Source organism: Amblyraja radiata, chromosome 2 (genome assembly GCF_010909765.2).
Source record: "Amblyraja radiata isolate CabotCenter1 chromosome 2, sAmbRad1.1.pri, whole genome shotgun sequence".
Lineage (NCBI taxonomy): Eukaryota > Metazoa > Chordata > Chondrichthyes > Rajiformes > Rajidae > Amblyraja > Amblyraja radiata.
Window position 1 is genome coordinate 86914461 of NC_045957.1, and position 24856 is coordinate 86939316.

Below are 24856 nucleotides of genomic sequence, written 5' to 3' on the forward strand. Positions count from 1 at the left end.
TGTGGAGCAAAGGGATGGTCGATATTTTGTATCAATACTTTCCTCAGATACTCTGAGTTCCTCCAGCAGATTGTTTGTTTTTGCTCCAGATTACAGAAACTGCAGTATCGTATGTCTCCGTTTTCTATCGTTTGTTCGGATTTTATTCATGTTTTTCTTTGTTTATTTATTTTTTCTCCCAGATCACCCACTGGCAAAGTCCTCATTTCCACGCTTATTTTCCCAGTGCTCAGTCCTTTCCAAGTCATCTGGGGGATATGCTGTCTGGAGCCATTGGCTGCATTGGCTTTTCCTGGGTATGAACTCTCCCTGTGTTACTTCTGTTTTAACATTTAGGATGGATAGTTTGTTAACTTTATGTAGTGGCAAGCATTTAAACTAGTCAAATCATCTCAGCACGGAAATGTATGTAGATAAAGCTCCTTTCCTTAGTTCAGTGAACTGCCTGTATACCTCTTCAGTCTTCTTCTTCAGTCTGAAGATGGGTCTCGACCTGAAACGTCACACATTCCTTCTCTCCAGGGATGCTGCCTGTCCCGCTGTTACTCCAGCATTTTGTGTCTGCCTGTATACCGAGTTATTTTTCTCCTAATTTATTTTGAATATTCAAATTGAATCAGAAATCTAGAAGTTCTTTTTATTTTGGCGGCAAATAAATAGTTTTGATACCTAGTTCTGGGTTAATGTAGCTCCCAGACTCAAGGAAGCAATCAATCTAATTGTCACTCCATATATCAGGAAAAGACTGAGAATATACAGATTGTCATTAAATTGAATGAGAGCTATAATTTGCAGATATATCAAAGTTTTGAGCGCTTGATACATTTTAATTGGCTCAGAACTTATTTAATTTTAATTGACAATACATGATTACAAACGATCTATTTACAGTGTACAGATACATGATAAGGGAATAACGTTTAGTGCAAGGTAAAGTCAGCAAAATTCGATCAAGGATAGTCCAAGGACTATCAAAGAAGTAGATAGTAGTTCAGCACTGCTCTCAGGCTGTGGTAGGATGATTCAGTTATCCCCCAAATTGGAATCATGATTACTGTATAAATTCAGCAGAAACCTCAGTTACGTTTTGCAAAGCAGGAGACATCTTTAGGCATTTCATTCCATGTACCAACAGTGTTTTTTTTAATGGACTAACTAGTAATTTATTCAATGATAATCTTTAAACAAAATATTTGACTTTGAATAACATTACAAAGTCCACGGTGGTGACTGAGTAAAGGTGAGGTGTAAGTGATTGCTTGTTTCATGCTTTAGGCTGCAAGCCCTGCACACACCGAGTTGGAGATGGTGATGCTAGACTGGCTGGGAAAGATGCTAAAACTTCCTGAAGAGTTTATATTTGGGTCTGGAGGGACAGGTGGTGGAGTGATACAGGTAAGAACAAACGAGGTTTAAGTTTATTATTGTCACATGTACCAAGGTACAGTGAAACGCTTTGCTTTGCATGCTATCCAAAGAGATCAAATTTACCATACATAAATACAATCAAGTAAACCATGCATAGATACAATCAAGTCAAACACAAGTACAATAGATAAAGGGGAAGATACAGAATGCAGAATATAGTTCTCAGCATTGTAGAGTATTGTGGTGCATCAGTTCCATAGACAAAGTCCAATGTCCTCAATAGGGGAGAGGTGAATCGGATAGTACTCTAGCTTATGGCAGAACCATTCATAAGGCTGATAACAAAGGGGAAGAACCTGTTCCTGAGTCTGGCAATCCGCATTAAATACTTAAAAAAATTCTGTCATATCTTAGTTTTTCAAAACTGCTTGAAAAATAATGGGGAATTCTAAGTGCATTTCGTTGTCTCTGTACTGTACACTGACAATGACAATTAAAATTGAATCTGAATTGAATCTGAAGTACCAGATATTATGAGTATGCCAAAAACAACAATCTCGATGATAAGTAAAATTTCAAATTACCACCATTTGCACAGCTACATCATCACATTTGCAAAGAAATGCATTTATCAACAACCTTGTTATTTGCTTCAAGAAGTATGAATACATTTCTCTGAATGCTGTTACTCGTGTATTTTAGAATGAAATTGATTGCCAAGATAGTAGTGGAATTGTTGTTAAAGATAGAGGGTCAGACAAACATTTTCGTTTTCAGGAGTCAACATGGATCTGAAAATGATAAGATGAACCTAGCATTTTTTAAAAGAAGAAATTACTAGAATAGTGTAAGGGAATGTTCATCAACATTCATTTCATGCCATCCGGAAACAATTAGATAAGACCCCTCTTAAGAAAATTGGCTAATTTAGTCCTGGCATTCGATTTCATTCTAAAAGCTCAATTAATAAGTTGCTGCTTAATTGTACACAGTAAAGCACTCTTCATGTTTATATAATGTTATTAACCTAAGAATGAAATCTTCTATAATTTTGAAAAATGACAGGTTGGCAAGGAGTGATTTTTACATTTATTTAGGGCTCAGCCAGTGAAAGTACACTGGTGGCACTTCTTTCTGCAAGAAGGAAAATTGTCACACAAATTCAGACAAAAGATCCTGCTGCTGAAGAAAGAATGATCATGTCTAAACTGGTGGCCTACACATCAGATCAGGTGAGCACCACTGTCATCCCTCTGCGACTCTTTGTTGAACTGATCCAATCAAAGATGAAATTATGATATTATCTGTAAATAGCCAAAGTACACAATCTGAAGTTCAATATCATCTTTAATCAGTATCCATATTATAACGGCACAGCAGGTCGTTAGTCGTTAGTACATCATGACCGCTTCCAAGACTAACTAATGTAGGAAGTGGGTGTTAGTATGAATCATACAGTAGGGTGGGGTTAGTGATGCTATTCTACTATGATTGGCTTTCATGCATAAACCAAACTACATTATCTGTTAGGTATTTGATATTTCATTAGAAAACCTCTGAACAGTGACATACAGCTAACAGGGTACTCAAATATATACTGTATATATTATAAGAATATATATTTTTTTATATGGTATTCAGAAAAAAGGGACTTCTGAAGAAAGGCAAAGTGGTTTTGTGATTAACTGGATTTGTGATTAACTGTGATTAACTGGATTTAACTGTTGTAACATGTATAGTTGTAAAAAATTAGTAAATTTACTAGGATTTAAATTATTTTGCACAAAGGTTTTGCCACAAACATGTTAGAATTCTCATGCATGAATTCATGACAGATTATGGCGGAAACCTAATCAGTTAGGTTTCTGCCCTTGTTATCAACATCTTAAATTATCAACTTGGCGAGGAGGGGCTGGTTGTGGAGGAGATGGGGATGGAGGGAGGGAGGGTGATGAGCTGGCAAAACTTCCTATCCCATGTGGCGTGGAAGCATGCCTAAAATATTCCTGATCCCCAGAGAATTCTTTAGGTTGGGCCTTTTATAGACCATATGCTATATGTGCAGAGAAAAGGCATAGCTTTGGTTATACATGTTTTCAGTACATATCTCAAAGTTAAAAAAAATAACCGATAGCATCAGCTCCACCTACATCAACCAACTCCAACTGGTCCAGAACGCAGCCGCCCGACTCATCACCCATACCAAATCCTGGCATCACATCACTCCAGTCCTCAAACAACTTCACTGGCTTCCCATCTCCCACCGGTTCACCTACAAAATCCTGATCCTCACCTACAAAGCCCTCCGCCATCTGGCCCCCCCATATCTCATTGACCTCCTCTCCCCCTACCAACCCTCACGGTCCCTCAGATCCACATCAGCCGGTCTCCTCTCCATCCACAAGTCCAACCTCCGCAGTTTTGGGGACAGAGCCTTCTCCAGGGCAGCTCCCAGGCTCTGGAACTCCCTCCCCCAACTGATCCGCAATTCCGTGTCCCTCACCATCTTCCAGTCCCGCCTCAAGACCCATCTCTTCACCTCTGCCTATCCTTAGCCCCACGTCCCCGTCCCTTTTCATCTGTGCATTAATTGCCTCATACTGTGTTTTGTATTGAATTCTGTCTTTACTTTGTGTACTAGTCATGTCTCTACTATTTATTTCATTCCCCTTACATGTTTTTCCTCTACATGGTCAATTTTTGTAAGGTGTCCTTGAGACTCTTGAAAGGCGCCCATAAATAAAATTTATTATTATTATTATTACACTTGCTTTAATCCTTTTACTTCACCTTAATATATTAAACATAATTAACCTAATGGAATATGTACTGTATTCAGACATTGTAGGACATAATTAAACATTTAATTATTATTATTACTATCAAGGAAATTGTTTTGAAAATGCATGGGAGAATTTGCGAAATAGTTGAATTTCTGTAAATCAAATCATTCATTACCCAGGGAGCTACCGTCCAGGAAGGCTCCAGGGAACTAAAACGTCATTCTGTCAGCAATTCTTGGGGGGAAGTGGGGCAGACTAATTTTTAGTGAGTTTGATTGCTTCTTAATCATGGTTTTGTATGGCTATCAGTTTTGGGGAGAGATAATGGAGTTACTAATTATCTTTGTTAATAAACCAAAATTACTTTTATATCTCCTCCAGTCTCATTATTCTGTTGAGCGAGCAGGATTGATTGGTGGCATCAAAATGAGAAAATTATCCACTGATAAGAAATTCAATCTTCGTGGAGAGACACTAAAACAAGCCCTGGATGAAGATAAAGCTTTGGGTCTCATCCCTTTCTTTGTAAGTGAATGTCTCCTTTTTTTCTGGTCAGTATGTCCTGGTTCCCCACCGACATACAATTGTTACCTATTTGACATTGAATAAACAAAAACAAGTGCTTTCTCTGATTGCTAATTTGCTTTCTATTTTTCTTCTTGTTATCTCCAGCTTTGCGCAACACTTGGCACTACTGCCTCCTGTGCATTTGACAACATAATGGAGCTGGGACCCCTCTGTAAGATATATATATATATAGATTGAACATTTAAATATCCCATTTAAAGCATTAAAGTTCATATCTGGCCTTAGATTTAGTTTAGATTTTCAGACCTGTATTAAAACATTTTGATGACACTATTTTGGTTGTCGTACAGTTGGTCATCATTGATCTTCACTATGAACCTGGTACACCCTTACAGAGAGATATATCAATTTATCATGATCATATTATTATTGAAATGAGCATGTCCTTGTATTTACATAACATTGTTAACTGTATTCTTCCTAAAAATGGTTTTGAAAAAGAGATGCATCTTTAAAATTGGAAGAGAAGGTATGTGGTATCTATCTATTCCTCTACCCATCCCATAGTGATAGATATTCACTGTGGAGTGTCTGCCTCCACACTCCAGGCAGTAGAGTTGCTGCCTCCACACTCCAGGCAGTAGAGTTGCTGCCTCCACACTCCAGGCAGTAGAGTTGCTGCCTCACGGCACCAGGGATCAATAGTGAGCTTGGATATTGTCTGTGTAGAGTTTATATGTTCTCCCTGTGACTGTGTGGGTATCCTCCAATGTTTAGATTAGTTTAGAGATACAGTACGGAAACCGGCCCTTCGGCACACCGAGTCTGCTCCAACCAGCGATCCCCACATATTAACACTATCCTACACACACATGGTCCGTCCTCGTCCGTTGGTCGGTGCCCACATCAACTGTCACACCGATCTCTCCACTATCGCCGCCGGGTCCCCCCTTGACACCTCCCTGGCGCCAACCCAGGCCACCAGCTGCGTGCTCCGTCGACCGAGGCTACATCTGCCGTGGGGTTCCGACCCCAACCTGTGAGGCTGCAGCCCTGGCTTCTCCGCGGCCTCTTGGAACGCGTCTGCGTCATCTCCACGAGGCTCCACCGCCACCTAGGTTCCACCGCCGCTGCCGAGGCTCCACCGCTGCTGAGGCTCCATCGCCGCCAAGGCCACCGCTACCGCTAAGGCTCCACAGCCACAAGGATCACCATCACCGAGGCTCTACCAACCCAGGCAGGCTTCACCGCCCGGCTTCTCCGTAGCCTCCTGGGAGGGGTCTGCTGCTGGCGGCCTCCTGGGAGACGTGGCCCTTATCAAATGCCATCGTAAAATCCATGTAGACAATAGCCACTGTCCTACCATCAGTGAGGTGAGGAGGGAGTGTGGGGGGATTAAGGGAGAGGAAGGGGGTAGGGAGGGAGAGGGGGAAAGTGGGGGAGGAGGGGGAATAGAGGGAGAGGAGGGAGGGAGTGGGGGAGGTAGGGAGTGGGGAATAGAGGGAGAGGAAGGCAGTGGTGGAGGTCAGGAGGGATAGTGGGGGAGATAGGGGGATGTGAGGAGTGGGGGATAGAGGGATGGAGAGGGGTAGGGAGGGGAGAGGAGTTATGGAGGGAGTGACTGAGGGTAGGAGAAATGAGAGGGAGGGAGAGGTGAGGGAGGGACCAGCTCCGCACAACTCCATACGACTCCGGCGATTGAAGTGGGACCAGCCCCGCCAGGCCGTACGGCTCAAGCAACCACGTTATGTAGCGCTTGCCGCATGGAGTCGCTTAGGTCGTGCTTGCCGCATGGAGTCGCATGCTCGTGGGACAGGCCCTTTAATCTCCATAAAGAGACTTGAGGACAAAAGTTTTGATGTCAAATAGTGTTGCACTGTTGGAGGTGCAGCCTCCAAATTTGATATTAAATTGAAACTATATTTATTTTCTCAAGTCTGCAAAAAAAATGTATTACAATGAAAAAGGGTTCAGGTGCCTTTAGCCATGCCTGTCACACAACACAGCACACAAAAATCGAGTTTTTACATCATTGGTGCTCGGAAGCTTCACTGGTTAAAATACCTGTTGTTTTTTAAAGTAATAACACATTACGTTAAGTTGCACAAGCATTTCATTAGCTATGGAATTCTTTGTAATCTTATACTGTATAAGGTTTTCAATAAAGGATTTTCTCTCTAACTTTCATGCTGTTGATGCATGTGACAGATGTAACACCACATGTTATTAAACATTCCTCTTCCATTCCATGCATTTGTACTTCACTGCGTAGAATATAAAAATTCTATTGCGACACTGATTAACATTGTAACATTGTATAATATTTCAGGTAATTCTGAAAATATCTGGATGCATGTTGATGCAGCTTACGCAGGAAGTGCTTTCATTTGTCCAGAGTTCAGACCTCTTTTAAATGGAGTGGAGGTAAGGGCTTCAACCTTTGATGCACTATTCTGATTTATTTGTTTGAACCGTATCAACCAATACATATGTTGAGTAATTGAGCTGCCACCACACAGCCTACCGAGTGTTGTTGTTACAAAGAAGACATATCACATAAGTCTACTGGTAAACCGAATTATAGTATGCATCCACAGCAAGATACACACACGGGTACTGAATGTGTCGTTTGGCAGAATTCCCGCGGACATCTTGTACTGGAAGAACAATATGTTTGAGACAGATCATTGGTTATCTTTCACTGTGTTGATGATCTTCCTGGCTGGGGGTGAAAGATTCAATTGTCAGCTCCTTATGCCAGTATACCACCTAAACAAAAATCAGATTCATTTCTGGTTTCTGGAGGGAGAGACAGATTGCATTTTGCAATGATCTTTGGCAATGATTCTAGTGCATCATAGTAACTAGTAATATGTGAGCACACTGGAATAAATTTGGAACACTTACATAAGCCGATGATTCTGGTAATGATGCTGCATAACTAGGTCTAGTCATTGCATATATGTCTTACCATTTCTATTTGTTGATCAGTTTTCAGATTCTTTCAGCTTTGACCCTCATAAATGGCTTTTGATCAACTTTGATTGTTCAGCTATGTGGTAAGTTATCCATATTTTGTTTGTAACACATTTTCATCTTCACAAGATATTTCCACTTCAGATGCTTCTTGCCTAGGAACTCAACCTCCGCTTATTAAACATACTTTACAGCAGCAGGAGCAAGTTCTACTGTGCCCCCAAAATTCAATCACATTGATTTCAATAAAATTGAATTTTAGAAAAAGAATAGACAGTGCTGGCAATATGTACAGTAACATGTCTAGCATTTTCAACTGAATCACAATGTTTAGGCCAATTTGGGGGTATTTTCATTATTTCTGCTTTTATTTCAGATTTTGGGGGATCTTAAGTATTTTCCTTTTCTATTATTGTTTAGCTTAGTTTAGTTTAGATATACAGTGCAGAAACGGGCCCTTCTGACGACTGAGCAACCCCCGCACATTAACACTATCCGACACACCCCAAAACTAGGATAATTTACAAGCCAACTAACCTACAAACCTGTACATCTTTGGGGTGTGGGAGGAAACAAAACATCTCAGAGAAAACCCACGTGGTCACAGGGAGAACGTACAAATTCCGTACCGACAGCACCCTTTGTTGTGATCGAACCTGAGGTCTCTGGCGCTGTAAGCACTGCAAGGCAGCAACACAATGGGCAATCTCCATACTTTACCGCCTCCCCTGGGATCCTAACTCTGGAACCTTTCAGTCCATCTGTCATCTCTACCCTAGCCCTGCTGCTGCCAGTTCTGAGAGCCTGAAGCCATTACCTTCTCATGCGATCATTCTCATCTCTCTCGAAGGGGGAGGGAGAGGTAGGGGGAGAGGGGGGAGAGTGGGGAAGGAGGGGGAGAGGGGTAGGGAGATGGGTGGGGGGAGAGAGGGGGAAGAGTGGGAGGGGTAGGGAGAGGGAGGGGGAGAGGCAGGGGGAGAGTGGGTGGAGAGAGAGGGGTAAGGGGCAGGAGATGAGGGGGGTGTGGGGGAGAGGAGGGGGAGGAGGGGGGGAGGAAGGGGGAGTGGGGGTGAAGGGAGGGAGGAAGGGGGGGACAAAGGGGGGGTGAGGGGAGGAGGATGGGGCGAGGATGGGGGAGAGATAGGGAGAGTGCGGACTTGAACTCGGCGAGCGGGCGGCTCGGACGGGGCCGACTGCGAGGGAGAGGCTGTGAGCTAGCGACTGTGAGCGATGCCTCGAGCGAGTGGCTGTGAGGGACCGAGCGGCTGTGACCTCCGGATCTGCAGAATTTTCTTGATCTTTCTGCGCTTCTTGGCTCACAACCGCTCACTCACAGCCGGAGGCCACCGGCTTGCTTCTGAATCCTCCCCGTCTCCTCCGTCCGATTGTAGAACATTACTCCCTCTTTGAAGCCCGCTATAGGATCTTTGGTCCGCAGCACAACGGGAGGCAAAAAAAATGACCGAGTGGGAGGGCCTGCACTTTGCTTGAAATTGTATGAAATTGCATTTGAATTTGGTGGCCTGCACTCTGCTTGAAATGGTATGAAATTGCATTTGAATTTGATGGCCTGCACTGCTTGAAATTGTATGAAATTGCATTTGAATTTGGTGGCCTGTACTGCTTGAAATTGTATGAAATTGCATTTGAATTTGGTGGCCTGCACTCTGCTTGAAATGGAATTTCAAGGAATAGCCGTGAGTGAACTGCCAGCCCACCAGCCGTGTGTCAATCAACTGCCAGCCCAACAGCCTTGAGTCAGTCAACTGCCAGCCCACCAGCCCTGAGTGACTGAACTGCCAGCCCACCATCCCTGAGTGACTGAGCTGCCAGCCCACCAAGCGTGAGTGACTGAGCTGCCAGCCTACCAGGCCTGAGTGACTGAGATGCCAGCCCAAGAATCCATTTGGTCCACAATGTCCATACTAGCCCTCTGGAAACCAGTCCCTTCAGCCCACAACACCCAAATTAAAGTTTACGAACCTGGGGCGCAGCTCATGTAGAGGGCAAAGAAGCGCTACATACATATTTATAGTGCCAGATTCTTGATTAGTAAGGGTGTCAGGAGTTATGGGGAGACGGCAGGAGTATGGGGATGAGAGAGAAAAATAGATCAGTCAAGATTGAATGGCAGAGTAGGCCTAATTCTGCTCCTATAACATGAACTTATGAATTTACTATCCAATTGAAACTGGAGATAAGCAGAAAAACTGTTCCTGAATGCATTTCCTCCAAGAGTTTCTTCCCTTTTTTTTCATTGTGGTATAACTAATAAAGATGGATATGCATTAAATGTGATTTCATGTGTTACTTTAGGGTGAAGAAAAGATCCGACATCATTGGAGCCTTTAAATTGAAACCTCTTTACCTAAGACATGATCATGAGGACAATGGTAATTGTTTTATATTACCATTTCTCACAGTATTTTGGGATATAGACTTAAGAGTGCCAAAAGGGCCAAGAAATGTATTTCACAAGTAAGATTAAAGAAAACATATTAAATACAAGAGGGTAATTAATAAGAGAGTAGGACTTCTCAAGGATAAAGGTGGGAATTTAGTCTTGGAGGCAGAGTTTGTAGTAAAGGCACTAAACAACTACTCTGCATCAGTATTCACCAAAGAGAAGGATGTGGAGGATATTGAGATCAGTGTTGGATGTAGTAATAGATGAGGCCATGTTGAGATCCAGAAGGATGTTATATTGGGGCTCTTAAATGATTAAGGTCTATCCCATATTATTGAGAGAACCAAGAGAGAAGATTGCTGGGGCTTTGATGAAGATCTTTGCATCCTCTCAAACCATGAGTGAGATCTCAGCAGCCTGGAGAGATGTGTTTCCATTGTATGAGAAGGGAAATAGTAATGATCCAGGAAATTATAGACCCGTGCGCCTCTGATCAATGGAAAGGAAGCCGTTGGAGAGGATCCTTAGAGATAGAACTGACCTGCATTGAAAGAGAATGGGCAAATTATGGACAGTCAGCATGGCTTTGTCCAGGGCAGGTCATGTCTTACAAAAGTTGGTTGAGTATTTTGAAGAGGTGATGAAGGTGATTGATGAGGGTAGGGCGATGGATGTTTTCAAATGGCAGTGACTAAGGCCCTCATGATGAGGGAAGTGAACAAGATCTCTCATGAGAGGATGCATGAAATCTAAAGTGGCTTGTTAGTTTGGGTTCTGAACAGGCTTATCCATTGAACACAGAGGGTAATGGTGGAAGGGTGTTATTCAGACTGTAGCTCTGTGTCCAGTGGTGTTCTGCAGGGATCAGTGCTGGAAACTGTTGGTTGTGATATATATAAATGACTTGGATGGAATGGTTTGGTTAGTAAGTTTGCAGATGACTCCACAATTGGCTGAGTTGCAGGCAATGAAGAAGGAAATAGAAGCATAGTCCATAGCTCTCTGAAAGTACCAACACAAATAGATATGATGCTAAAGAAGGCATATGGAATGTTTGCCTTTGTCAGTCAAGCCATTGAGTATAACTATCAAGATATCTGGTTGAAGCCTCATAAAACTTTGGTTAGACCACATTTTGGACTATTGTGTGCATTTCAAGTCGTCCCATTACAGGAAGGATGAGGAGGCTTCAAAAATGTGCAGAAGTGGTTTATTTTTCTACTTTAGAGGCAATCAGCTATAAGGAGAGGTTGAACAAACTTGGATTCTCTTCTCTGGAGCATTAGAGGCAGATGAGAGACCTGAACTAAGTTGGTATTATTATGAGAAGCATGGATAGGGTAAATGGTCACAACATTTTTCCAGGGTGGAAATGTCAAGGAATAGAGGGCATATCTTTAAGTTGAGAGGGAATAGGTTTAAAGGAAAATTTTTATTTACAAAGAGAGGGATAGGTGGAGCAGATACGATAGTGGCATTTGAGAAGCTTTTCAATAGGAACCTGATTGTGCAGGGAATGGAGGGATATGGATCACATGTAGGCAGAAGGGATTAGTTTAATTTGACATCGTCGACAGAAGGGCATGTTCCTGTGCCCTTGTTCTATGTTCTATGTTTCTGGTTTATTTTGGCAGAATGCATCTCATCTTACAAAACTAAAGCTAGTTTCATGCCTGTATATATGTCCAGTTCAAGGATCACCTTGAGCTGAGGAGCTGGACGTACAAAACATCGGTTGGGCCATACTTGGAATATTGTGTGCAGTTCTAATCGCCATGTTCCAGGAAACATGTGAGTAAGCTAGAGGGTGTGCAGAAAAGATTCACAGGAATATGGCTTTGGCTGGTGGGCTTGCGTTATAATTGGATAGATTGTTTCTGTTTTCACTGGATCAAAGGGGGCTGAGAGAGGAAACATTAGTATATAACATGATGAGAGACGAAGATAGAGCAGAAAGCCAGAGTCCCTTTGTAGGAGTGTCTAAAAATTGAGGGTATAAGTTTAATGCGAGAGGGTGGAGGTTTAAAGGGATTATGAGGGGTACATTTTTCACACAATGAGTATTAGGTATCTAGAATGAGCTATCAGGGGTGTTGGTGGAGGCAGGAAAAGTAGCAACATGTAAGAGGCATCTTGACAGGTATTTTAATTCGCAAAGCATAGAGAGTTATTGAATTAATGCTAGGAGGTGGGATTAGTATAGAAGGTGTGATTGCCAGTATAGGTGCGGAAGACTGAAGGGTGGCTGCAGAACTCTGACTGCATGAGAATGGAATCTGAGCAGATCAAAACAAAATTTATATCAATATTTAGTTACAAGATATTCATGCTTAGGCAAAATGTTCAATTGGCTTTGAGACATTTTCATCTGGAAAAAGCTTCATGACTTTTTTTGGCATTAAAAAAAGCATTGACAGCCACTTTAATGCTGATTCTGAAAATCACATCAAAAGCATGATTTCATTTGTAATGAACAGCATCGTTAAACTAGCGGGACAGGCAACTTCTCTGGAGAGAAGGAATGGTATTCCTTCTCTCCAGAGATGCTGCCTGTCCCTCTGAGTTATTCCAGCATTTTGTGTCTACCTTCGATTTAAACCAGCATCTGCAGTTCTTTCGTATACAGCATTGTTAAATTACTCCGTGTTACCCTGCTAAATCTTAACTTCAGTGCTGTGTTCCCTATAGATACATTGCAAGTTCTTGCAGTTTTTAACGTAATCCATTGGGTGCTATCTATGCAATCAACTCCACAGTGACAGAACACTTTACAGGCAAAACCCATGTCGTTATAGGGGAATGTTACTATTGAATAAATGGAAGCTACAATTAAGGGCATTCTTCTGCAGAGGTCATAGAAGAGACTAGCCGTGCCCACATCCCCCCTCTGTATTTTCTTCAGCTGCATGGAAGTATTTTATGCTGCTGTACAGTGACTTCACAATGAGACTTCTTTATGACTGAGACATGCTTCCCATGAAACCAAGTGGGAAAAATGGAGGAGCTCTGTAGCAGCTGCCTTTCAGAACACAGCATTCAGGATGAAAACAAATGATTTCTTCAGAGCTAAAGTTTCCCACTAGTGATTTTTCTGATCTGGATTGGGTCATAAAGTCACAGAGCATGGTAGCAGGCCCTTCAACCTATTAACCCACACTGACCATTGACACACATTTCCATCTATTCATCCCAGATTCTACCACTCACCTATACACTAGCAGCAGTTTATACCAGTAGCCAATTAATCTTCCAACCCACATGACTTTACGTTGTGGGAAGCAATTGGAGTACCCGGAGGAAACCCATACTCCACACAGACAGCACCAGTGGTCAGGGTTAAAACTGTTGCCAGAGCTGTGAGACAGCAGCTTCACTATGCTGTCCCAGAGCACACATTCAGCTGAGCAAATACGGATGTGTCCAATTTCTCAGCAGGTGAGTTGCCATCTCTCTTGAACACCCAACCCACAGTTGCTCTGTAAATGCACAAAATCTAAATGATCCTGAGCGTTGAAACAAGGGAACACGAGAGGAAGCCATACTGGCTCCAATATAATGTAAACACATCACTCACACATTGAGTATTAAATCGAAACAATATATTTACTTTCTTGTACAATTGCTCCTGTGCATTGTGGGAGAACCATTGATACTAATCACCTTTATGTCCATCTAACAATTTGCAGCTTTAATGTTTTTTAAATAAAAAATTATTACAGGTTATGGTAACACCTCTTTTTATTCTGTATTTTCAGAACTCATTACTGATTACAGAGTAAGCAAATTTACAATATTATTACAGGTGCACAACCTTTTATCCGAAGATCCAAATAACGAAAACCTCCGAATAGCAGCCATTTTTTCGGTCCTTGAAGAAAGGTCCTTGAAAACGTTCACCGAGGGCGGCCCGCAGAGGTGACAGCGGAACCTCCGGTCGGTCCTCGAAGAAAGGGGAACTAAATCCCCATTCATAAAAGAGAAGATGAGGGTATATTGCGCGGGAGGGTTAATAATTGACAATATGCTGCTGCCTGCCCGCTGAGTTAAAAAGTTCCCACGGTAGACTCACGATATACAGTGTTTCGTGAGTCTTGCGTGGGAACTTTTTAACTCAGCGGGGCAGGCAGCAGCAGATTGTCGCTCGCTTCAGTATCACCCCACCTACACCACTCTGCTTCCCTCCCCTCTCCAGCTCCCCGCCCATTGCACCGGCGCGGGGGCTTTGCACTGTCTTCATATCGGCGATTGCAGCAGGACCGTGCCAGGACCAATTGAACACCGACCACCAGGCCCACCGCAAGCACGGAGATCCCAGAGACCCACAGCCAACAGCAGCCCAGCCCAGCCCCACTCCAACTACAGAGGAACCTGGGTTGCGGATGACGGGGCGCAGCTCGGGGCGTCGTAGGGGCCCATCGGGGAGCGGCCACTCAAAGCCACGCCGGGAGATGTAGGGCCCTGCCCCGGTCTTGATGTTGGAGCCCCCGGCGGGCGCTAGCAAGTCCGCGGCAATTGACAGCCGCGCCGGGCGTTGTAAGGCCCCCCTCCAGGTCACTCTCAACCTCTATGATGTTTGCTCTCAACCCCGTAATTCGGGCGGGAGAAGTCGCCGCTGCCGGTGCCCCGCAAAGCAGTCTCCCACCGGAGACCCGCGAGCTCCCGGTGTCACCATCCACCGGAGTCGGGTCGCAGCAGCTCGCCCCCGCAACTCTCCACGCTCCGAAGCTGGCTAGCTCCACGGAGGTAGGTCCGTAGGTCCACAGCTCCCACCGCCGCCCACCGACCCCCAGGCCCACTGCAAGCACGGAGATCCCAGAGACCCACAGCCAGCAGCAACTCCAGCCCAGCCCCGCTCCAACTCCAGAGGAACACGTAGGGGCAGAAGCTGATGGTGTGCAAGGTACGTCTTGTTCTTGGGGTGGCGGATGAGGGGGCGCAGCTCGGGCTGTGGGCGAACTGCCACTTGTCGCTGTAGCGGCCAAAGATCATAGAGGAGCTTCTCTATGATCTTTGGTAGCGGCCCATCGGGGAGCGGATTCCTCTGGAGTTGGAGGGGGAGGGGGGTATTGTGCTGTTTGATCGCCCCCTGCTATCCCAGGGACAGGGAGACACTGCGGCTTTTTAGACTGGTGGGCAATCACTTCCAAAGTTCTGCCCACACAGTCAGTACACTTCTCCTACACTGTATTTTATACAAACATTTATTCTGCAAGAAAAAACGACATTGAAGACTCAAACTCGCGATCGAGTAACTGCCAGGATCAAGGCGCAAACTCGCGACCTTGCGGATATGAGCCGAGCACTCTACCACTGAGCCAGCCATTAAAATCTACGCTAAAAAATTTCCATTCCGAAGACCGACAAATTCTGAATTACGAAAAGTGTCTGGTCCCAAGGCTTTCGGATAAAAGGTTGTGCACCTGTATAGATAATGACAGTGTTTCATTGCAATTCTGGTCAGATTTTGCATCCTAACTGATGGTTAAACATGTTAATGGTTATTTCTATCTCAACTTTGTATTTCACCCGTGTGTGTGTGTGTGTGTGTGTGTGTGTGTGTGTGTGTGTGTGTGTGTGTGTGTGTGTGTGTGTGTGTGTGTGTGTGTGTGTGTGCACGTAATATACATACATTATAATACTATAATGTATATGAATGTATGTTATATATATATAAAATACACACATTATAAGTATATAGTATAATAATAATAATAATAATATCTTTTATTGTCATTGCACGTCAGTGCAACGAGATTTAGTATGCAGCTTCCAACCGATGTAAAAGAAAAGTAAAATAAATAAATAAGCTGTGTGACGTGACCATCCGAGGGAGACAGTCCAGGGGGGCTGGGGGGCATTCAGCAGGGCCGGTTCAGAGCCGCTATAGCTCTGGGAATAAAGCTGTTTCTGAGTGTGGAGGTTCGGGCGTAGAAGGCCTTGTAACGTCTACCGGAGGGAAGTAGTTCAAACAGCCCGTTACAAGGGTGTGAGGAGTCTTTATGGATGCTGATGGCCTTCCTGAGGCACCGTGTGTGGTAGATGCCCTCCAAGGCTGGTAGCTGTGTCCCAATGATCCTCTGCGCTCTGTGGACGACGCGCTGAAGAGCTCTCCTCTCCGCCTCCGTGCAGCTGAGATACCACACAGAGATGCCATACGTTAATATGCTCTCTGTGGTGCAGCGGTAGAACGTTGTCAGCAGCTGTTGGGGCAGACCAGTCTTTTTTAATGTCCTCAGGAAGAACAGTCGTTGCTGTGCCTTCCTGACCAGCGCAGCGGTGTTGGTGGACCATGTGAGGTCCTCAGAAATGTGAGTGCCCAGAAACTTAAAGCTGGACACTCTCTCCACACTTTCCCCGTAAATGGAGATTGGGGCGTATTCTCCATTATGGGACCTCCTGAAGTCAATAATCAGCTCCTTGGTCTTGGAGGTGTTTAGTGACAAGTTGTTACGTGCGCACCAGTCCGCCAGGTTCCGCACCTCCACTCTGTATTTTGTTTCATTACCGTTGGTGATCAGCCCAATCACTGTTGTGTCGTCTGCAAACTTCACGATGGTGTTGGTGTCGAATGCAGGAACACAGTCGTGAGTGAAGAGGGAGTAGAGCATGGGGCTTAGTACACAGCCCTGTGGTGTGCCGGTGCTCAGGGTGATAGTGGAGGACAGGTGCGGGCCCAGTCTCACTGCCTGCGGTCGCTCCGTCAGAAAATTCAGGATCCAATCGCATATCGGCGAGCTGAGGCCTAGCTGGTGTAGTTTGGTGGTGAGCTTGGTGGGGATGACCGTATTGAATGCAGAGCTATAGTCAACGAAGAGCATCCTCACGTACGTGCCCTGTCTGTCCAGGTGAGTCAGGACAGTGTGAAGAGCCAGAGAGATGGCATCCTCTGTTGATCTATTTGCCCTGTATGCAAATTGATGAGAGTCCAGTGAGGCAGGGATGCTGGATTTGATGTGGGAGAGGACCAGCCTTTCGAAGCACTTCATTGGGATTGGAGTTAGGGCAACCGGGCGGTAGTCGTTCAGGTTGGTGACTTTAGACTTTTTCGGCACCAGCACTATGGTGGCTGTTTTCAAGCACTTGGGGACCGTTGCCAGAGATAGAGACAGATTAAAGATTCTCGTGAATACCTCCGCCAGCTGTACAGCACAGTCCTTTAGTACCCTTTCCTGGACTCCATCCGGGCCTGCAGCCTTGCGTGGATTGATCCTATGCAGAGCGCACTGTACCTCCTGAATGCTCAGTGTTAAGGCCTGTCCCTCCGCCATGGCCGGGGTTATTCCACACCTGGTGGTGTTGCCAGTTTCGAAGCGGGCAAAGAAGGTGTTTAGTTCGTTGGCCAGTGTGATATCACTGTGGGGGCAGGCGGGGCTGCTCTTGTAGTCAGTGATGTCCCTGACACCCTGCCACATGCTTCTGGTGTCCGCGGTATTGAAGTGGTCTTCCACCCTTTGCCTGTGGATGTCTTAGGCCTTTTTTATGCCTTTGTTCAGGTTCGACCTGGCCGCACTGTAGGCAAAAGTGTCCCTGGATTTAAAGGCATTGTTGCGTGCCCTTAGCAGATCCTGAACCTCCTTGTTCATCCAGGTTTTCCGGTTTGGGAAGATCTTTATTTGCTTGTCCACTGTGACAGTCTCCACACAGCAGTTGATGTAGGAGAGCACAGCGGATGTGTACTCCTCCAAGTCTACCTCTGTACCACTGGTAGCCTGTTGTGCAAACAGGTCCCAGTCGGTGCGATCAAAGCAGTCCTGGAGTTGTAGGGTGGCGTCCTCGGGCCATATTTTGACCGTCCTTATTGCAGGTTTGGTCTTGCGGATGAGGGGTTTGTATGCAGGCAGTAGAAACAGTGAGAGGTGATCGGATTGTCCCAGGGATGGGCAGGGGAGAGCTCTGTAAGCATCCTTGATGTTGGTGTACACTTTATCCAGCATGTTTGAGCCCCTGGTAGGGCACTGCACATGCTGGTGGAATTTGCGGAGTGCGGCTCGTAGGTCGACCTGGTTAAAGTCCCCTGCAACAATGAAGGCACCGTCGGGGTGAGCATCCTGCTGCTTACTGATGGCCGAGTGCAGCTGTGCTAGTGCTAGGTTAGCATTAGCCTGTGGTGGGATGTATATGGCCATGATGATAGCCACAGTAAACTCCCGAGGCAGGTAAAACGGCCTACATTTAAGCAGTAGGTATTCCAGGTCTGGGGAACAGTAGCTCTCTACTGCAGTGTTGTTGGTGCACCAGTCATTGTTGATGTAGATACAGAGAACGCCACCCTTGCTCTTACCGGAGTCCTTTGTTCTATCAGCACGATGCAGTGACCGGTTGGTTAGGTCCACAGCCCCATCGGGAACCAGCGCGCTGAGCCAGGTCTCTGTGAAGATCAGCACACAGCAGTCTTTCAGGGATCGCTGGGTGTTGATCCAGAGCCTTACCTCATCCAGCTTGTTGGTGAGTGACCGGACATTCGCGAGAAAGACGCTTGGGAGCGATGGGCTTTGTGGAGCACTCCGTAGCCTGTCCTGCACCCCCGCTCGCTTTCCACGTTTCTGCTTTCACTCCCGGCGCTTGCTCCGTCTCCTACCCTCCGGAGTGGTGATCCAGGGGGCTGTTCTGCCCAGCTCCATCGGGATTTTGGTGAGGGTACTGTAGTACTCACACGCCAGTTTCTCGCAGCCACGTCCGATATTGAGCAGTTCCGTGTGGCTCCATGTGCGACCCGTCGGGATTGCGATGCGGGTCCTGGATTTCCTCGTCCTGGAGGTGAGTTTCTTCCTATGGTTTCTGGGGTTATTGGGGTTTCTAGGGGTTCTAGGGGTTCTAGGGGTTCTGAGGTTTTTAAATACCTTACTTTCACAGCCGCATTCAGTACCAGGCTGCTCCGAGTTAACTCGGACTTGGGAGCGCAAAGCCGCTGCGTCTGAACGCGCCGCCATCTTCTCCCTCATTTTAACATATATATTATATAATGCATATTAATATATATATTATATAATACATATTTATATATATCTGTGTGTGTGTGTTTATTTATATATATATACACATATATAAAATTTATATATATATATATATAATTTTTTAAATATATACAATGTATGCATGTTTTAATATATATATTTGGTTTTCTTACTGTGTTATTTTCTGTGACAGTGTTACGTTGTTAATGGCTATTATTCCCTTATACCCTGTCAATCCTTTTGTGTACCAAGACCAGCAACGTTGTCAGTATATTTGAGAATTTGGAACTTTACAAACAAACCCAATCATTTTGCATGCCCACATGTCTATAATGTTCAAAGTTCAAACTCCTGACTGCTTTCGCTCCTTCCTTACTGACGGATGGCTGAAGCCATTTTTGATCCTTTACTGCCATCTGGTGGAGATCAATTATGTTGCACAAAAAGAAATTCCACCGGGGAAGTCATGTTCAAATTTGTTCTAGTGTTAGTTTAGTTTAATTTAGTTTTAGAGATACAACGTGGAAACAGGTCCTTCGTCACCCAGTTTTTCCTGCTCATTTTTGCTCATTGCAATAAATATGTCAGTCATATGCCTTGGCATTTTGGAACTTCTCAATCCTTCCCCGAAACTCCAAACTTGTCCGAAACATTGTCGATCCATTCCCTCCACAGATGCTGCCTGACCTGTCAAGTCACTCCAGCACTTTGTACTTATTTTGATTAAACCAGCACTGTTATGGCAGTAGGCAGAGTGAGAAGAGCTGTAGTTCACTTAAATCAATTATTTTGTTTTATGATCGTCTATCTTATCTTCCTAAAAGAGGGAACAGCGGGCATATTTATTGTTGGCTGTAAAAAAGTGACTATTGCATTAAGGCTGTTACCTTATCATGTAATTAACTGCTCTTTGATTTGTAACAATTATCTGTAAAGGTGGCTGCACAGGTTTAGAGAGCACCTAGCATTAAGTCCACAAAGTTACAACAAGTACCTAGAATTCACAAGACTGTTGAAATTGTGGGCTGTTGTAGATAGAGGAATATTATCTTGAACTGATTCTCTCATTGAAAGAGGCGGTGCATTGAGTCTAAGTTATTTTCATTTCCTTCGTGCAACATAAAAGAAAAAAAATCAAAAAATTTTATGCTTTGAAACATTATGATTCACAGCATTTTATTACAGAGGCTATGATAAGCATTTGTTTCACTGCCTTATGAAGTTAATGTTTTGACTGATGTTGTTTAATTCAGCACTGGCAGATTCCCATGGGGAGTAGATTCCGCTCACTGAAAATGTGGTTTGTGTTCCGATTATATGGGGTAAAGGGACTTCAAGAGCATATTCGCAGGGTAAGTTACACATATTATTGTGGAAGGTACCCACAGAGCATGTACTAAATGTGTTCCTAGAATACTTTGAATAAAACTATATTAATCCATTTCATTTGCCTACAAATGGTATTTGCATGCTTACAAAACGGATTCAATAGATTTTTTTTAATCATTTTTGGCATCACTGCCAAGGCCAGTATTTACTGCCCATTCCTAAATTACTCTTCATAAAGTGGTGGTGCTCTACCTTTTTGAACTGCTCCAGTCCTGCTGGTGCATTCAGTTATGCAGGGGGTTCCAGGATTTTAACCCACTGACGGTGTTATTTCTAAGTCTGGGTAGCATATGAGGTGGAGGAGGAGATGCAGATGGCAATGATCCGTTCACCAGCAGCCCCTGTCCTTCTTGGTGACAGAGATTGTGGGTTTGAGAGGTGCAATTGAAGCGGCCTAATGATGGTGAATGTGTAACCAATCAGACAGATTGCTGTGTCTGATGGCATTGAGCTTCTTTAGTCAGAATGTGATCCCAAATTGAAGTAATGCGATTCTATGACTTTGCTACTCTTGTCCTTCTCGTGGGCCTTTTGTGTTAATAAATTAAATTCATTGAGTTTCAACAGTGCGTCCTGCACTGACATTGTTCCACTTGGAAGGAATAGATGCTTGTTCCTGCAGCAGATTTGGCAGTCAAATGGATTGCTTTGTTCTGAATGATGCAAAACATCTAAAATAGTAAGATTAAACGAGAACTTACCAGTTTGAAGCTTGATCTGTATTTTATGAGGAGTTACGATGAGGGATTACGTGAAGAGCCCGCTCAGCACGCATGCGCGGCATACTTCAAAGCAGCGGTGTGGAATCACAGATAGACACAGTTATTGAAATAAACATAGTAAAGAAAAGGAGACATCAGTTATCAGTTTGACCCATATTATTGAGGGTGGGAGCAGAGGGCACGTAATCCCTCATCGTAACTCCTCATAAAATACAGATCAAACTTCAAACTGGTAAGTCCTCGTTTAATCTTACTATTTTACTTCGGAGTCACGTGAGTGACTACGTGAAGATTTTAAAGCTCTGTGATTTCAAACCGTGTAACAGTTATTACTTCACTCACTGCCGAAGTCCTTGAGGGAGGAAGTGTGTTATCATAATCAACCAATGAATCTGTTTGTAGAAAAACACAACGGTATTTACTAACAATAACAACAAAGAAATTAAATTGCTCCCCTGGGCTTAAATTACATATTTGCAGTCTGTAAAATGTTTTCTGCAAATAAAGCAGGTTTTGCCAACGGCTTATTATAAAAAGTTCGGAACGTTCTTTCCCCCGACCATCCTGCTGTAGCCAGGATGTGGTCTATAGGCATGTCCATTCTTTTGGCCGTCGACGTGGATGCTGCCCTGGTGGAGTGAGATTTGTACATGTTAGTGTTTATCCCAGCAGCTTTTAGCAGCTGCTTGAGCCATCTCGAAATGGTTTGGCTCGTCACCCGACCATAAGGTTTTTTATGACTGACCCATAAGGCTTTTTCACTCCCTCGAATATTTTTGGTTGTGTCTATGTAGGACAGTAGGTGGGTCATGGCACATAACCGTGGTTCTGGCGGGTAAGCCCGGAATTCCATGACTGGGTTAGGTGTTCCTGGTCTGCTCTGTTTGATCAGTCCCTGGATAATGAAAGAGATCTGGTCTGGAGCTGTGTTCATGTTGTCCAGTCGCAATAGGTGTAGTGACTGGACCCTCTGTGCAGATACAAGTGCCATCAACATGAGTGTTTTGAGCATAGATTGTTCCAGGTTGAGGGGTCTGGCTGGTGGCCATCCCCTGAGGTATGTCAGGACCACACTGACATCCCATATATGGGTGTACCTTGGTCTAGGGGGGTTAGAGTTGTAAATACCCTTCATTAGTTTGACCACCAGCGGGTGGGACCCCATGGCCTGTTGGCCTGGAGCTTGTTTTAAATAGACAGACAGGGCACTTCTAGCTGTGTTGATGGCACTGTAGCTGAGTCCTTCATCGTGGTGAAGGTTCGCCAGGAATTCCAGTACGTTGGTAATTGTAGCGGTTGAGTAGGTGGTCCCTGTATCCAAGCAGTACTTCTCCCACTTTTTGATGCTGGACAAGTACTGTTTTCTTGTGGATGTTTGGAGGGATGCTGACATGGTGTTGACGGTTTTTTCTGACAATCCAAGTCCCAGTAACGGTCTTTTCAAAATCCGCAACCCAGGAGTTTGATTTTTTTCATGGCACGGGTGGCTTATGCCAGACACTGGGTGTGTTAATAATTCTGGGTTACTGGAAAATATCATCGGGGTTTCAACAACCATGTCGTGGAGTAATGGGAACCATGGCTGTGTAGGCCAGTCGGGTACTATCAAAATACCTGAAGCAGAGTCCATTTGTATTTTGCGTAGTACCCGGCTGATGAGGCAGAAGGGAGGAAATGCATAGAGAAGACATTTCCCCAATCCAGCGCGAATGCATCTACCGCTGCTGCCTCAGGGTCTGGTTCCTAAGCGACATACATAGGTACCTGGTGATTTAGCCTTGATGCAAATAGGTCGATATCTGGCGTGCCATATTGCTTAATAAATTTTGCAAACACTTTGGGGTTTAACATCCATTCGGTGTTGTCATTAAATTTGCGTGACCTGGTGTCTGCCACTGTATTTAGCTTACCTGGCAGGTAAGTTGCTGATAGCCAAATATGTCTTTCGACACAACATTGCCAAATTGTGTTGACCAATTTGTTGCATGATATCAATTTTATGCCGCCCATATGGTTAATGTAGGCCACCACCGTAGTATTGTCTATTTGTAACCGAACATGCAAGTGATGCATATTGGATGCATATGCTTTTAAACCATAAAAGGCACCCAACATCTCTAGATAGTTAATGCCCAGTGTAAGTAGTAATGATGACTCTAGGTTAGTCCATCTACCACCTGTGCTGGATATGGAGTTAGTCGCTCCCCAGCCTTGAGCACTGGCATCTGTTTGGATAACTAAAGATGTTTGGATAACTAAAGAACTAATGATGATGATAGGGCTGAAACTATGCCAAACGTTTTCTGACCACCACTGTAGTTCTGATATTGCTTCAGTGGGTAATTTCATGATACGATCATAATGACCTGCATGTCGTTTTAGTGCCTGTACCTTTGCTCTTTGTAAGTTTTGATAGTGCAAAGGTCCAAATTGTGTAGCCGGAAATGCTGCTACCATTTTCCCAATTACTCTTGCTACTTGTCGAATAGTTGGTCGCTCGTTGACCATTAAATTGTTGCATGATTGTGCCAATTCAGTTGTTTTGTCTTTTGGCAAAGTTACAGACATGTGGGCTGAGTTAATTGTGAAGCCCAAGTAGTCCATGGTTGTAGATGGCTTCAACTTAGATTTATCTGGATGTAAGACAAATCCCAAGGTTTCGAACAACTGTTTGGTAGCTGACACAGCTGGTATAGCCAATTCCATGGTCTTGCCTACTATGAAGATATCATCAAGATATGCCATGACAATATGTTTTTGTCTTTTTAATATTGCCAGGGCTGGTTTTAGTATCTTGGTGAATAATCTTGGGGCTGATGTTAACCCATTGGGTAATGCTTTAAACTGCCATAGCTGGCCCATCCAGGTAAATTTCAGGTATCTGCGATGATCCTTGTGAATGGGTACTGAATAGTAAGCATCTTTGAGGTCAATGCTTGCCATGAAGTATCCTTTGGAAATCAGTTGTTTGGCAGTAGCAAACGTTTCCATTTTGAAATGTACATACTTAACAAACATATTTAGTGAAGTTAAGTCAATGATGATGTGACACCCACCATCTTTTTTAGTTTTAGTGAATATATTTGACACAAATTCCAAGGGTTCATGTTTTGTTTTTTCAATTATACCCTTAGTGATTAGTCTCACCAGTTCAGCTTGTCCCTCTCGTTTCTCTTTAACTGAGAGGGAAAAGACCCTCTGGGGTGAATGTTGAACTGGTGGCAATTTTTCTAGTATAAATTGTATTTTGTATCCACTAATGCTATTGAGTATATACTTGTCACTCGTGATAGACTCCCATGCTTCCTTAAACAGGTGTAATCTCCCCCCTGTTAGTATTGCGCCCCTACTTTCTATATGCTGGTAGGAACCAGACCCACCTATCTCCATGGTTATGGGTGTTTCTTCTGTCTCTTCCCAGACCAGCGAGTCTTGCCGCGCATGCGTGCTGAGCGGGCTCTTCACGTAGTCACTCACGTGACTCTGAAGTAAAATAGTGTTACTGTTGCAAGCAACAGTGAACCAGTGGTAGAGTTGCTGCCTTACAGCTCCATAGACAGGGTTCGATCCTGACTACGGGATCTCAGCAAACATCCCCAGTTCAAACATTAGTTGGGAATACCCAAGTGAGCTACTCCTACTGTGTCCAAAATGAACGGTAGCCTATGATGTGCTAAGTCAGCAGGAATTAGATCCTGTGGAGACTATGGAAGAAATGTCATGAGAGTT

At 44.2% G+C, this 24856-nt stretch overlaps 1 protein-coding gene across 1 annotated transcript in view; it reads left to right on the forward strand.

The window, feature by feature from the left end:
- The window catches only part of LOC116985162 (aromatic-L-amino-acid decarboxylase-like), a 44588-nt gene that overhangs the window by 14283 nt on the left and 5449 nt on the right, over positions 1–24856 (forward strand). Inside the window, exons 3-12 of the mRNA XM_033039712.1 lie at positions 183–296; positions 1276–1395; positions 2466–2600; positions 4533–4676; positions 4824–4890; positions 7009–7103; positions 7671–7738; positions 9972–10048; positions 13818–13837; positions 20270–20368. Coding sequence (XP_032895603.1) covers positions 183–296; positions 1276–1395; positions 2466–2600; positions 4533–4676; positions 4824–4890; positions 7009–7103; positions 7671–7738; positions 9972–10048; positions 13818–13837; positions 20270–20368 — 939 coding nt within the window. The remainder of the gene's footprint in view (positions 1–182; positions 297–1275; positions 1396–2465; positions 2601–4532; positions 4677–4823; positions 4891–7008; positions 7104–7670; positions 7739–9971; positions 10049–13817; positions 13838–20269; positions 20369–24856) is intronic.